Consider the following 15053-nt stretch of genomic DNA (forward strand, 5'->3'; position numbering starts at 1 on the left):
CTATACAGCTGTGTTCAAGGATATCTTGTAAAGCATCTCAAACACAACTTTCTCGAAAATCTTTCAAAGATTCAACAGCATGAACTTCACGAATACAGTGACTAGTTTTTCAGAAATACTCATTGTAGCAGCTTGGTACCTTATAAACAATTTTGTTTTCCAGCGGGGTTTTAAAAACCTGTGCACCCTGAAACTGTGTAAAGCCAGCCAATCAGATTGAAGCTTGCTGTATGAAGAAAGCTCTTGCCATTTTTTGTTTTGCAATATGCATTAGACTGACCAGGTTATAGATGCTGAGCAGAAGAGCTTCTATGCAGCCACTGCAGTGAGGGTCTCGTGCCGCCGTGACGGACAAATAACTCCACACCAGCTCAGGGAGAAACTGTAGCGTAAAACGTTGGAGACGCGGTTCACCGCTGCGGTAAAACTCAAACAACTGATGACACACTGGCTCCAAAAGCTGAGAGAGAGAGAGAGAGAGAGGGAGAAATTAATTACCATTACAAATAAAAACAACCATGCAAACAAAAACATTTCTTGCTCACTCTGATTTAGATTACATATTCACTAAAGTATGTCGTGAAATAAATCAGTTTTGCTGGTATGACCAAACAGCCTTCGGCCACGTCCACGCTAATCCATTTTCGTTAGGAAACAGCGTTTTTAGTTTCCTTACATCATCATTTTCCAAAGCATCCGGTACTAGAGAGCGCTTTCTCCATTTTCGGTGGAGGAAAACGGCATTCCAGTGTGGATAAAAGGCATAAGTGTACTAAAATCAACGCGTTATCAATAGAACTGTCGGTCACTTAAAATATTAAGTCTCAATTAGTCGCATGATTTTTTTCCATAGTTAATCACGATTAATCACAGATTTTGAAAGTGCTGAAATTTGACTCTATATAGCCAATACAACTTTTCCTGTCAAAGTGTATTTAGTTCCTTCTTGGAAAAGGAAAGAAAACAGTATGTAACAAAAATGGTTATTAAAATGTAGCATTCCACATTAAAATCTAATGTGAAAATTGGTAAATGCGTTAATCGCGATTAAGAAAAATTTGCACGTTAGACAAACGCATGCATTTACGCATAATTTCGACAGCTCTAGCTTTGAAACAACAACTTAATAGTGTGGACGTGGTTTTAAAAAAGAACTGGCAAGTGGTCAGACAGATTTAAAGTCAATGTGAAAATAGCATTGGTAACACATTTAACTTCCATAATAGGGCTGAGTAAAAATATTGATTTTTCATTTCATTAGAATGACTTTTGACATAGATTTTTAAAATCACCAGATCTTATAATCGCATGATTTTTCATAGTTAATCGCGATTAATCGCTTATTTTGAATGTTCTGAAATTTGACTTTATACTTCCACATTAAAAATCTAATGTGAATATTGGTATATGAGTTAATCGCAATTAAGAAAAATTTCTGCATTCAAAATTTTCATGGCATGCGTTAACGTGTTAATTTCGACAGCTCTAGTTTTCAAACAAGAACGTATTAGTGTGGACAACATTAAGTGGTCAAACAGATTTAGGGTGTGTTCACATTTGTAGTTCGGTTCTCTTGGTTCTCTTGGTCCGGACCAAAAAAGAAAATGCTACATTTAGTTCTGGTTCGCTTAGCGTTCACACTGGCATTTTTAACACCGAACCTAAAGATATGAAACAAAAGGCATCAGGAAAAAGTCACAACCTGATTGGACAGCTATTATGACGTATATTTTGCGACGGAACTTGCCGAACATCCAAAGCAATGCTGGCTGCTAGCTAAATGCGCTCGTTGGATTTATAAATGTATATATGGTGGTATTTTTACCAGCTGAGAACAAACAAAAGTTAATAAAATGTGTAAAGGAGTCAATACAGCGCCAGGAATTCCTCTGTTGCACATACAAACGAAGATATGCTGCAAGGACGGCTGACGGCGGTTCCGACGCCTGTACCGAACTGTAATGGTCAACATAGCTCCTATGATGAGAAGAACCAGGTATTGAGGTCAGTATTAGGCAAATTACTTCCTGTTATTGGTCCGTTTAGACGTCTTTGGTCCATGTTGCGCTCATATATCAGTCGAACTGCACCAGAGTTTGTTTGGAAGCGGTCCGAGACCCACTATTCAGGCGGTCTCGGTCCGCTTGTTTGGTGAGCACCAAGGCTCGGATGGCAGCGTTCACACTTGTTCAAATGAACCGCACTAACAGAGCAATCGCACCAAAGTTCGTTTTATTCGAATCAAACCTGCCAAGTGTGTTCACACCCATAAAGTCAACATGAAATAGCATTCGTAACACTAGTAAAAATATCGATTTTTCGATGCATCGCGATCTCCATTTGAACGACTTTGATATCGATTCTTAAAATCACAAGAACGATCTTTTACTCTACACGCAACCCTGTTCAATGAGAGAAAAATCACTTACATATAAAATCAAATTTCACGCTATGTGACTAAAAATGCCTAGTAAATGTTTAGATTTCACTCGCCAGTGATTGAGTAATATAGTGCGAAGAAGTTCACCACAAAGATCTTTTCACTGTGTAATGTGTGTCCAAGACGAAATCAACAATCCACTTTTCACTGAATAATGTCTATTTTAATATCCTCTCTGTTATTAACAGGCAGCTGTTTTAAAAAACAACAAATATAGAAATGTTTAACTCTAATCACACATGTAGCGCGGATGCGGTAAAGACGACGTGCAACTCCACTATCGTTAATACACGCTTAAACGAAACTTCAGTGAGACGATGGCTGAACTGCCGCTATTCTTAAAGAGACAGTACAGTTTTAGCACTTGTTCCACATATCAATGTAAACACTTGTAAATAGTACAAATTAAGCATGTAAACAATAAACATGGGCCGAACTTGATTTTATCCAGTGAGATTTTAATTCATCGGGATTATGGAATCATAGAAAGTAGGTTTATATTATATGATATGATATTATTAGTTAATAATATCTCCCGCATATGCAGCAGAAAAGTGGTTTCAGAGGTGGAACAATTATTACATTTACATAAAATGTTATGAAAAGACACATATTTTTCTTTAGAATAACATGCACTGATAAATCATTCAAAAAATACCAGGAAAGCTTATTAATGGAGTACATAGAGGTCACCGCAAATTCTCAACTTCTCTGAGATAAAACTAGCCATCTTCAACTTCCTGTTCAGGCATCAGCCTGACTGTAAATCTATGATACAGGCAAAGCCAATTTTCTCAGTTCATTAATTAAACACCTAAAGGCATTTCTCAGAGAGACAGTATTATGAAACTGATGTTCACTACAGACATTCATAACATCATTTTTCTGAACTCTGTGACTGACTGTAGTATAAAAACAGAGTTTAAGAGATTGTTGCATGATGATGTCATTGGTAGGGCTATTTTCTAGTCAGAGGGGAAAAAATGAACAACTGACTGTTCTGCCTGAAGCAGACACACCTATTCTATATCATCGTAATGTTGACGCAGCACCGTATTGTTCATAACTCACAAATACACTGTTACATAATCTAACTTTTATTTACATATCCAGCTGTGCTACAAAGACAAATACTCTGGTAATCTCAAAATCTCATTCAAGCTTGCATGTATATTCAAATATAATGCATCACGCCAGGTTGTTTCTAAATAAGGTCAGTTCCTGACAAAGCTATCGCATGACTTTGGAAGACTTGAAATAAAGCACGTAAGTTTTATGTACTAATGTTATGATGCATTTTTAGGAGCTTGACAGCCTATGATCACTATATGCTTTAACTGTATGGAAAACAGCAATTTTCAGTGAACTATTTCTTTAAGAGAAACCAACTTACATCACTGTAATTCTCCCGAATAACTTTGTAGAGTGCAGGAACAAGAGAGACCTTCTCCTTTAGAGACACGGCATAGCTGGAGACGGCCGTCTCTGGAAGAGTCTATCACAAACACGCATAAGAGTCAACTTTCAGGAAATAACTCGAGCTGGATCTTAGAGAAAGAATAAAACTGAAAAGGAGATAATTTACCTTAAACTCAGACAGCCATTCCTCCACTACGCCTTGATCCATGGCCATTATCTTCCCTCATCTGTGGGAGGAGATTTCAACCTGAAGTACAAACACTCCATAAATACACCATATGAATCTTATTTAACCAATTAACATGAGTAGGGATGTCCCAGTACCATTGTTTTTTTTTAGAAAGAGTACGAGTACCCGCCTACAGATGCCAATACCTGTTTTGTTTTTTTTATTCTGAATTCCATATAAATGGTTTATTTAAATTTTATCATTAAAATGATGTTATAAATTTCAAATTAAAAATTAAAATACAACAATTATTTTTCAACAAAATATTGTTTTATTTTTATTAAATTAAGTGATTTTATACAGAATCTCACAGCACAATCCAAAATACAACGCTGTGCTGAATAACAGAGCAGAGATGTGAGATAGTTTAAATATAATACAGTACATTTACTATTGATTTATTATTAGTAGTAGTAGCAGCAGTAGTAGTATTGCATTGCATATTATAACTACAGTAGTGATATATTTCTGTCAAAAAAAAAAAAAAAAAAAAAAAATGTAGCTTTTATTTTGCCGGAAGCTTTCATTTTGAAGCCCTACCCGTTTCTGTGCGTTTTTGACGGTAGCTTCTCACTTCCAGTAAAGCAGGTCGCTACATGACCCAAAGTGATTATTAAACCACACAAGGATGCTATTTAGGGTACGTTTACACGACAACGATGTACTAAAAATGGAAAAGTTTTTCCTTTGCGTTTTTGAAATGTTTCACGTACAGACGACAATGCTGTCAAAATGATCCCCGTTCACACGGATCTCCGAAAACGACTAAAAACGCTGTATTATGCATGCCAGGCCAGTAGTTGGCGATGTCACTTTGTAAAGAAATACTACACGCCTACGCACATAAGCATTCTTCCAAAGAGCGGTGAATACAAAAAATGAAGATGGCGATCGCTGGTTGTAGTAGTGATGCAGTGAATCTACACTTTGCTGGAGAAGCGTCAATAAACTCAAAATCTTGAGCAGCACAAACGCAGTCCTGTAGTCCGCCATTGTAGTTTTGAAGTACTCGCGAGCATGCCTATAGACTGAACACGTAATACGTGTGTGCATGACGTCATCGTTTTCACAAATTCACATTTTTGTATGTTTACACGGAGATGATAACGGCATCGTTTTCCAAAACTTGCACTTTGAAACCTGTTTTCAAAAGTTTGCGTTTTCAGGCCCCAAAACGCCGTTGTTGTGTAAACGAACAGCCAAAACACATAAAAAGTTTTCCAATTTTAGTTGAAAACGTTGTCGTGTAAACGGCCCCTTAATTAAATAAATATGTAGTCTGTATGTGCCTCGTGCTACTAAGTGAATTAGCGCTCTGCTCGCTGTCATCTGCTACATAAATCAAGGAGCTCTAAAAGGTATGAGCACTTTGTGTCAGCACAACACCGGCTTCACACATTCACAAGCACTCACTTTTGAAGCGTGCAGCACATGCAAACTAAATTCTATTAAATCGTAGCCTTTGCGGTTTAATAATCACACTAGGACATAACGTGATTTTAATTTGTGCCCTGAATGTCCTACATTACGACATCCGTAAGTCAGATGTATCGGGGGGGGGGGGGTTGGTATCGGAGCATTTTTATGAGCATGAGTACAAGTACATGAGCTTGGTATCTGGACATCCCTAAACATAAGATTGTGCTATATTGTAAACATTGTGACGGGTTAACGGGTGTTGTTGGGACCCCATCAGAGAGGTCAAATCATGTAAGCGATTTTTCTTACTATTTTGAAGTAAATAAGTTTGATGTACCACGTAGACATATACTTTTAGACTGCAAAGCTCCATAACCAAAGTCATTTACATATAAAAGTCTTAAAAGTACAGTAGCAAAAACGGTCCGTTGAAGTCTGAGGATCAGAGAGAGGCTGGAAAATTATCATGAAAAACTAAATTACTGTTTCTGTTGCCAGAAACTTTGACTAACATTGCACGTGGACTTCATGGGTGAAGTTTAAAATGCTAAATGTAGCATATCAGTTAAACACAGCACCTCACCTCACATTCTAAATGAGGACATGAGAAATTCTGGCATGTGGTGAGGAAAAACAGATTAATGAGTGTAGTGCAAACAGGCCAGTTCTAAACCATACATCTAGCCTCACACAAAAACAGTTTGCATCTTTAATTACAAAAAACAACATTATTTACTTCATTTATTAATCTTTCTCCAGATGTCCCCAAAGGGAGGTTTTGTCAGACCCCCAAAAAAGTACAAGAAACACACCCAAACAGGTAAAAAAAAATTGTCCAGCCTCAATAAAGCTTTTAATAAACTATTCCAAAGATATTTCACAGAGATACGCGCACTGCTTCTTTCTGCAGTTGGAGACATTTCTGGCCAAAGATTTGGCCCCACAGCATGCAGACACGATATTTATATCTCATTCACAGTTGCCAGCCAAAGAGACACACATACACACCCTCCACGGGACTTAAAGCCAATTTCTATTCAATCCAGCTATCTCTCTTTGGGTCGTTGCACAAAACGTAATTTACATACTAGTAAAAAATAAATATCCGATGCCAGCATTTTAAAATGTCCACCCTGCTACCATGATTTTGTATAGTAAACAACTGATAAATGTAGTTATATATAGAAATACCAGCATTAAATTCTCTACGAAGCATTTTGTGGTTTCCAACCTGCAGTAAAAAGGTTCGTAACGTCAATTTAAACTGTGAAACTGCCAACCCTGTTATCTTTCTGAAGCCATAATTACATCTAGGTCTGTCGGGATTATTTGATCAAAACCCGATTATTGTGCACTTCAAATTCCTAATATTTTACTGTCCAAATAAGGTAATTTTAATCGAATATAGAAAAAGGTGCCACGAACGCCACATTTTTTGTCTTATTTTCTAGTGTTAATGAGTGAAGAATTTAGGACAGAAATATAGTGCTATTGCATAATATAATATAATGTAATGTAATAGGGATGGGATGATATACCGAATTTCAAAATATCGCAAACCAAAAAAATGACAAACCATATCGTGGCATAACTTAATATTTCAGAATTTGCAACATTGTTTTCTGTCCATTTGATCATAAATGAAATGACCCGTCAAACATCATAATCTCTCGCCTTGATTTGATGAAAAGTGCTTCAGATTAAAACAGATCGCTTCCTCCGTGTAATGTGTGTCCATCAAAGATGAGGTTACTCCACTTTCATAGAATATTGTGTCTTAATACCCTTTCTGTTCTTTACAGTCAGATATAAAAGTAAAAAGAAATATTAATTTTAATGTGACTCAGCATGGACGCGCTAAAGAAACGAGAGATTCTCGTTGAACCAGAACATTGTGAGATGCACGTTGAACCCTTAAAGTGACAGTAACCTTTTTAGCATTTCTCATACAATTGAATGTAAACTCAAGGTAATTACTTGTAAATTGTACACAATATTTCAAACAGTGATAGCTCATATCATTATTATACATCGATCAGCCACAACATTAAAACCATTATAATATTGTGTAATTGCCCCTCGTGCTGCCAAAACGGCATCAACCCGCATCTCAGAATAGCATTCTTAGATGATATTCTTCTCAACACAGTTGTACAGAGCGGTTATCTGAGTTACTGTAGCCTTTGTCAGTTCGAACCAGTCTGGCTATTCCCTGTTGTCCTCTCTCATCAACAAGGCGTTTCCATCTGCAGAACTGCTGCTCACTGGATGTTTTTTGTTTTTGGCACCATTCAGAGTAAAATCTAGACAAACAATTGGATGATTAGATAATTGCATGGATGATTGTTGGTGCCAGATGGGCTGGTTTGAGTATTTCTGTAACTACTGATCTCCTGGGATTTTCACACACAACAGTCTCTAGAATTTACTCAGAATGGTGCCATTTCATGATATAATATTAATTAATATAATGTAGAATTTTTGTATTTTTACAAAGTGAAATTTTGATTATCATAATGATGACAAACAAATTATTAAATATAAATACACACTTTCACATACATTTTTTCAGGACAGGTTTTGTTCAGTTCTGTTGCTTGTTCTATACCTGATCAGCCTAAATGTAGCGCACTATTTTTGGAAGCTTATTTGTTTGTGGTCTTTTCTTGTAGAGAAAGGTATATGAGCAACTCTTATTATTAAAATTTTGAGCATTTATATTGTGTATTAAATAACTTTTTTGATGTGAAATTATAACGTGGTTATAATTTTGGAGTGGTGGTGGCATAGTGGGCTAAAGCACATAACTTGTAATCAGAAGGTTGCTGGTTCAATCCCCACAGCTATCACCATTGTGCCCTTGAGCAAGGCACTTAACTCCAGGTTGCTCCAGGGGGATTGTCCCTGTAATAAGGGCACTGTAAGTCACTTTGGATAAAAGCGTCTGCCACATGCATAAATGTAAATGTAAATAACGTGCATTTTGCTCAAACATTTTTTCAGAAAATAAAAACATTTCTGTAATATTTTGTCATTCATCTGCCGTAAATCAAACACAGAATTCCACAAAAAGAACATTATATCTACGGTCAAGCATGATGGTGGTAGTGTGATGGTGCCAGGGTGATTGGCTCAAAAGAAGCAAAATTAAAGTTTTGGAGTGGCCTAGTCAAAGTCCTGACTTGAACCCGATCGAGATGCTGTGGCAGGACCTTAAACGGGCAGTTCATGCTCAAAAAACCCTCCAATGTGGCTGAACTAAAGCAGTTCTGCAAAGAAGAGTGGACCAAAATTCCACCACAACGTTGTGAAGACTGATCTCCAGTTATCGGAAGCGTTTGCAGTTGTTGCTGCTAAAGGTGGCACAACCAGCTATTACGTTTAAGGGGGCAGTTCGTTTTTCACATGGGTGGTATAGGTGTTGGATAACTTTTTTGTTTCAATAAAAAATATATATATATTTGAAAACTGTATTTTGTGTTTACTCAGGTTGCCTTTGTTTTATGTTATATCTCGTTTGAAGATCTAAAACAATAGTGTAAATGTAAAGTATTATTATTTTTTTTAAATAATATTTAATTATTTAAAATATTTTTCATGTCATTCTATGCCTGTGCAGTATTTCCCAAGTGTTCAAAGCCAAAAAGGAATTCATATATCCCTATTTTATTATGATTACAGGTTAAATATGAAATATGAATGGTTTATGTGTATTAAGCACACAAAAAAGTATGACACTTAATCGTCAAAATACATTTTTAAATGTATGAGACAGTCCAAATATATTTTAAAACTTGTTTAATTTAGCTTGAGATGGCACTGCAATTTTTTTACTCTTAAAAACACAATCTGACGGAATGTAAAAAACCGTACATAAATTTACATCAAAAGGCACACATTTCATAAAAATTAGCCCTTTATCCATCACCAAACTTACTGTCGTCAGATTTTCTCATGTCTTGCCTTTCTTTCCAAATAGTTCTCCACTCCATTTTCCCGTCATATGATCTCTGAGTCACTCCATTTTGTTTATAACCATTACAGTGTCTTACAGTGAACATATCTCTGCACCTCTATCTGACAGCCAATTAGTTTCAAAAGCCTCTTTAATTACCGTAGAGAGCAATCGACATGAGAGAGAGGGGCAGAGAGAGAGAGAGACAGGGAAATTTGTAAACACTCTCGTTCATTCACGGCTTTATTGATTACCCTGCAACAATCCCCCCCCCCCCTTCATGGATTAACAAACTACTGCGCTGTGTGTGTGTGTGTGTGTGTGTGTGTGTGTGTGTGTGTGTGTGTCTGATCCGTGGCGCAAGCTATTGGATTAACCATCGCTAGTGCCGGAAACGGGTTTTAAGCTCCAGAAAAGGGATTTTGCACATGTTTCATTCAACAGTGGCTGAACCGTGCACTTTGAAAGGGGAAAAATTACTCTTACTTATTGCTTTTAGTTTGGAGTGGCTAATTACTTATTTATCAGAAGGTCTCATTTATCTCCTGACGGGTCAATTGAGGAATTTAAATATGGGTGACCTTTGACCTGGTAGAGGAAGGAACGGTATCTGTTAGCAGACTGATTGTAGAACAGTAATCTACCTTTCACATAGTCAGATTAATTTAGACGTGTGTGTGTGTGTGTGTGTGTGTGTGTGTTTGTGTGTAGTCTTGAGCCAGATGTGTGGTAGAGAGAGCATAGGCTTCGAAAGAGAGAGAGACAGAAAGAGTGATTGAGAGAGCTATACAGATATATAAATAGATGGTGAGGTACAGAGATCGTGAAAAAGAAACTATGGATGAGAATTGTAAGGAACTGAAATACTGTATTCTGGTTCCAGTTCCTCTTAACAGTTACATTAACGATACTTTTAGTACTTTTGAGACAGAAATATTTGGAAGGAAGTGCTGTATGTTTTGCAGTGTAGATTCAAAATCAGCTCACAAGTCATTTGTTCAGGAATAACGCTGTTTTCCAGACAACTCGGACTTGAAAATAACGACTGGAACAGCGCTTGAAGTCGAACATCCGACTTGTGAACTCGGGGTGAATCGATGAACCCCGACTTCAGCGAGTAACGTCATCTGGATGTCATTTCCAAGATGGCGCGACCTCCGAGGACAAGGATACAACAGTAATAAGAACAAAGAAACAAATTAAGAAAACAGTGTTTACATTTTCAGCAGTATCAATATGTATTTAAGTATATGTTCCGAAATTGAAAAAAACAAAAAAACATTCTAATTTAGCATAACACTTCATAGATCACAGGTTTTCAATAAATAGTCTTTATTTCTAGTTATTGTTGTTTGATTAATAATAACGGCATAGACAGGCATGTCTATCAGGCTTGTACATTTACTTTAGACATAACTGATTGTGTTTTAAATAATACCTCGCACCAAGACAGGCATTTTACAGTGTACAGGCACACTGGCGCGTATTTGCCATGAACGCTCTTACTGTGCACACGCGCACACACACACACATTAGCACGCACAGAGAAAGAAGGCGTTTGTCAGACAGACAGTCCACGGGGTCCAATTTCCGAAATGTCGGATGGCAAGCGGATGGGTCCTTCATATTCATGAGGAAAGCGACACCTGATTGGTAGAAGAATTTATAACCCAACCCTAACCCTACCCATAAACCTGATGCTATCCAGTCAGGTATCGTTTTCCACATAGGGAGTCTTTTCTGTAACTGAACATCAACATGTTTTTATTTGTATTCTGGAGCAAACCGCTCCATCATGTATTTGTTTTTAATTTAGCCTTCCACTGGACATTGCAAACCGTTTTGCTAACTATATAGCTATATATGTTATCCTTAAATGGCATTCTGCATACTGCAGAGCATGTTGACGTGTTAAGGTGTCATTTATTTAATATTCCTGAGGAAATTTACTCAGTACGATTGCGTCTCTCTCCGTGTTTGCTGAAGTAAAGGTGTGGATAGGAAAGCTTGACGGTGTCAGTAACACTATAAAGAGCAGCAGGGCTTTTAGTGAAGGGTCCATTTCACACCTATACTGGGCTATACTGGTCACAAAGTAAGTTTCATGCTATAGATTCAAAAGAACCAGCTCAAAAGAGTCATGAAGAGTATGGAACTCAAGTTCCCAACCCTAATAAAGATGGACAGATGGATGGAGTGGGGATACAGAAATCTAGAGACTCCCACTCAATAATAATAATAGACAAAATAAATTTAGGTCATGTGACAACAATGTAGTAAAGTCTGTTTGAAATGCTCATCATTGCATACTGCATACCATTTCAAATACTATAAGAAAAACTGTAGGCAGCATAGTGTGTAGTGTGCAATAAGAAGTACACTACTAATCCATTCAAAAAATAGTGACCATAACCTACTAAATTAGAGACCTCACTGAAGACCTCCCATCCACTGCAGAAAACATGAAGCAGCCATCTACACGAACCACAAGCCTTCACTGAGGGTGCAACTATTCAGAAACAAACTAAAGTACAGGTAGAAACACAGGTAAATACCCTAAAACAAAGGACCAAGTTAAGGAGTCGGTTTACCCAAAACTCAAAATATATAGTCCATTCAAATTCCAGTCCATTCTTTACCCAAAGCAATTGTTTGGCTTTGGAAAACGTGGAATATAGTTATCAAGTCTTATGGAGTACTTTTAGGTCGTGTCTAGAAGGGATCCCTCTCTTGTCAATCTCGCGAGATTCTTACACGCCGTTAAGTCACACAGCAATGAGCAGCGATCGTAAAAGATTATTTTAAATTGTCTGTTTTGATGAACGGTCAGTTTTGATGATCAATTCAAGCTCTAAAATAAGTATTTCACATATTAAATTTGATAACTTTAGCTCTACGTCTGCTACTTTCGGTCATGAGATATTGTTGGTCACTGGACAAGTACATCAATCAGATCAGCTGTTAAGAGTTTGACTGGGTGATCTGGTGGTAACATATTCGCCCCTTGTATAAGAAGACCCGGGTTCTAATCCACTCAGATGCAACTTTATAATTTAATAAACAAAGATTGCATCCGCACTTCAGTGGGCGTATATCTTGAGTGGGGACACATTTGTTTGCATTTTTCTGGGATAAACTTCTTTAAAAAGCAGCTAGTGTTTTTCAACACAAACACTTTTTAATTCATGAATTACTATTAAATGTAAATTAAGTCACAATAACAGAATCTAAGATTTAAAGTAATATGTGCCATAACATGAACTTGTCAAAATATTACTGTATCCAAGAAACATGGGATATATGAGATTAAGACGACAACGGGATTTCTTATTAATAATAATAATAATAGTAATATGGCAAAGGCTATTTGCACTAAATGTAAATAGCAACATCTTTGCACTAAGTGCAGATACTATTTGCACCCCTAATTAAAGACTAACAGGGCATCACTGCAGTGTGTTTATTTAGAGTCCCACAGACTTTATGTCAATTTTATTTATAAGTAGTATTACAGAAAAATATTAAGAGTGGAGAAAGGAAACAAGATGGGGAAAACTGGGTCATAAGAGGATTAGAACCCAGGTCATCCGCATAGAAAACGCACATTCATACCATCTTATCACACTAAGCCATTGCAGAGACACTCAAGGAGCAGTCTGACTTTCATTTCTTTGTTTCCACCAGACTATTTCATTGCAAATAGTCACATTATGTGGCAGGTATTTCTACCTAGTGCAAACAGTCACTCTATGATAATAATGTTATATAAAAGTTTCTAATGCTTTCCTTCACTAATATACTGAGATGCAAGCAAAAAAGCACAGGAGAAAGCATCTTAACAGAATGTGCATGCTCGAGAAGTTGACGAGAGAGGGATCCCTTCTAGACACGACCGTACTTTTACGGTGCTTTTTGTCCTTTAAACAGCTCCATAGCCACTGTTCACCATTCACTTTCATTGTATAAAAAAAGAGCAGCCGGGAAATTCTGCTAAACATACAGATTTCATACAGGTTTGTTTGTTGGGTGAAGAAAGAGTACAGTTTGAATCAGTAAGATGCAGATAAACTCACTGCACCCCTGAGCACTTGCATATCACAAATGACTGAACACAAATAGTCTGTGCCAAGGAAAAAAAGCCCAGAACCAAGTGACCCCAGAGCGGTGTTGATGGAACATATTTATAGAATGTGTCATGGAAGGATTCAGTGACTCAGACGGGAACTCAGATCCAGAATACAAGAAGAGAACACTGCAGTATACAGTACATACTCTGCATTATATATAAAATAACGAGAGAGAGGAGAGAGAGAGAGAGAGAGAGAGAGAGAGAGAGAGAGAGAGAGAGAGAGAGAGCAATCAGATCATTATATGAGCATTAAACATCTCCTCAGAGTTGTTAAGCACTAATATTGCTCTATAATGGAAACCTCATATCCTCGATCTCCAGTGACAACCGTCGCCATTTACCCACTGATTGGCTCGTGAATGGTAACAAGAGGCTTTTAGACACAACAGAAACACGTCATTAGAACTCAATTCTGACACTTAGCAGCTTGAACTCATCAAATTACCTCACAGACTGGCACAGACAGTGATTAAAGCCCACGTTGAGGTAAATATGGCGTCCACGCTGCACCTCGCTGAGAGCCAAGGGCAGAAAATGGGGTGCTGAGACAGTAATGAGGGACTTCTGCTCTCCTCGCTGTTTGAGTTCCTCGCAGTAAACCCGAACCTGACACTACATACAGATGTAAAATACATGCAAACAGCGGAGGAACTAGATTCTGCGGTGTCATGTTTATGTTGGAGACAAAAACTTTGACAGCATCAAACTGTTATCATCATAGTGAAAAAGGATATTCAATGTAGGGCTGCAGCAACTAATCGATAAAATCGATTATAATGGAAATCGTCAACAACAAATGTTATTATCGATTAGATGGATACTTGCGGTAAGCACGGAGAAGCCCCGTCATTTCACAGCCAAGTGAAAAATGTGTTGCATGATTAAACTTGTTTGAAAAACAACAGACATGTTGAAGCGGAAAAAACACGACCCAAGATGTCCAGTGCACAAGAGCACTTTATAAACACTTCAAAAAAGATCACAATAAGCATAGAGTTAAATGTGGAGCGTTTGCTGCGTCAGGTGCATTGAAAACGTGATTGTGCCGCTTGATGAGTTGTTTCACTCCAGCGCATAACTTACATTTTACTGCTATTTTCTATGTTTTATAACGTAAACATGTTATGAATTCAAAATCAGCCGCGTATTTCGCAAAACTGTTTGTTCTTACCACAAGCGACTCTCAGTTAAACTCTAATGAGCAAGCGAGCGCGCGCATTCACGTCAATCAAACCGATCGCAATGGAGACAGGGAGCGTGTCCCTATTGCCCTCTGCTGGGCTGATTTTTTGTCCCACTCCATCCCCGATGGATCAATTTACTCTTTAATGATGACCATTTTTTGTTAAGTTTTACAAGTACAGGAACTGTTTCACATATGTCCCGAAAGTAATAATAATAATAATAAATTCAAACTTAACTTTTCATGATTCAGGCTTGCAAATCAAACCAAATTCTTACG

At 37.4% G+C, this 15053-nt stretch overlaps 1 protein-coding gene across 7 annotated transcripts in view; it reads right to left on the reverse strand.

The window, feature by feature from the left end:
• The window catches only part of LOC127425274 (hyccin), a 54108-nt gene that overhangs the window by 23760 nt on the left and 15295 nt on the right, over positions 1–15053 (reverse strand). For 4 of the 7 annotated variants that reach the window (XR_007894597.1, XR_007894598.1, XM_051671027.1 and 1 more), the window contains exons 2-4: positions 4026–4106; positions 3834–3935; positions 281–460 (exon numbers count right to left, since the gene is read on the reverse strand). Coding sequence is in view for 5 of the 7 variants with exons in the window: in XM_051671027.1 (XP_051526987.1) it covers positions 281–460; positions 3834–3935; positions 4026–4073 (330 nt within the window). In the remaining 2 variants the exon portion in view is untranslated. Of the gene's footprint in view, positions 1–280; positions 461–3833; positions 3936–4025; positions 4107–10449; positions 10502–11879; positions 11972–15053 lie in introns of those variants that run through there. The other 3 variants (XM_051671030.1, XM_051671029.1, XM_051671031.1) reach the window with 3 other exon arrangements.

Source organism: Myxocyprinus asiaticus, chromosome 34 (genome assembly GCF_019703515.2).
Source record: "Myxocyprinus asiaticus isolate MX2 ecotype Aquarium Trade chromosome 34, UBuf_Myxa_2, whole genome shotgun sequence".
NCBI classification, from domain to species: Eukaryota; Metazoa; Chordata; class Actinopteri; order Cypriniformes; family Catostomidae; genus Myxocyprinus; species Myxocyprinus asiaticus.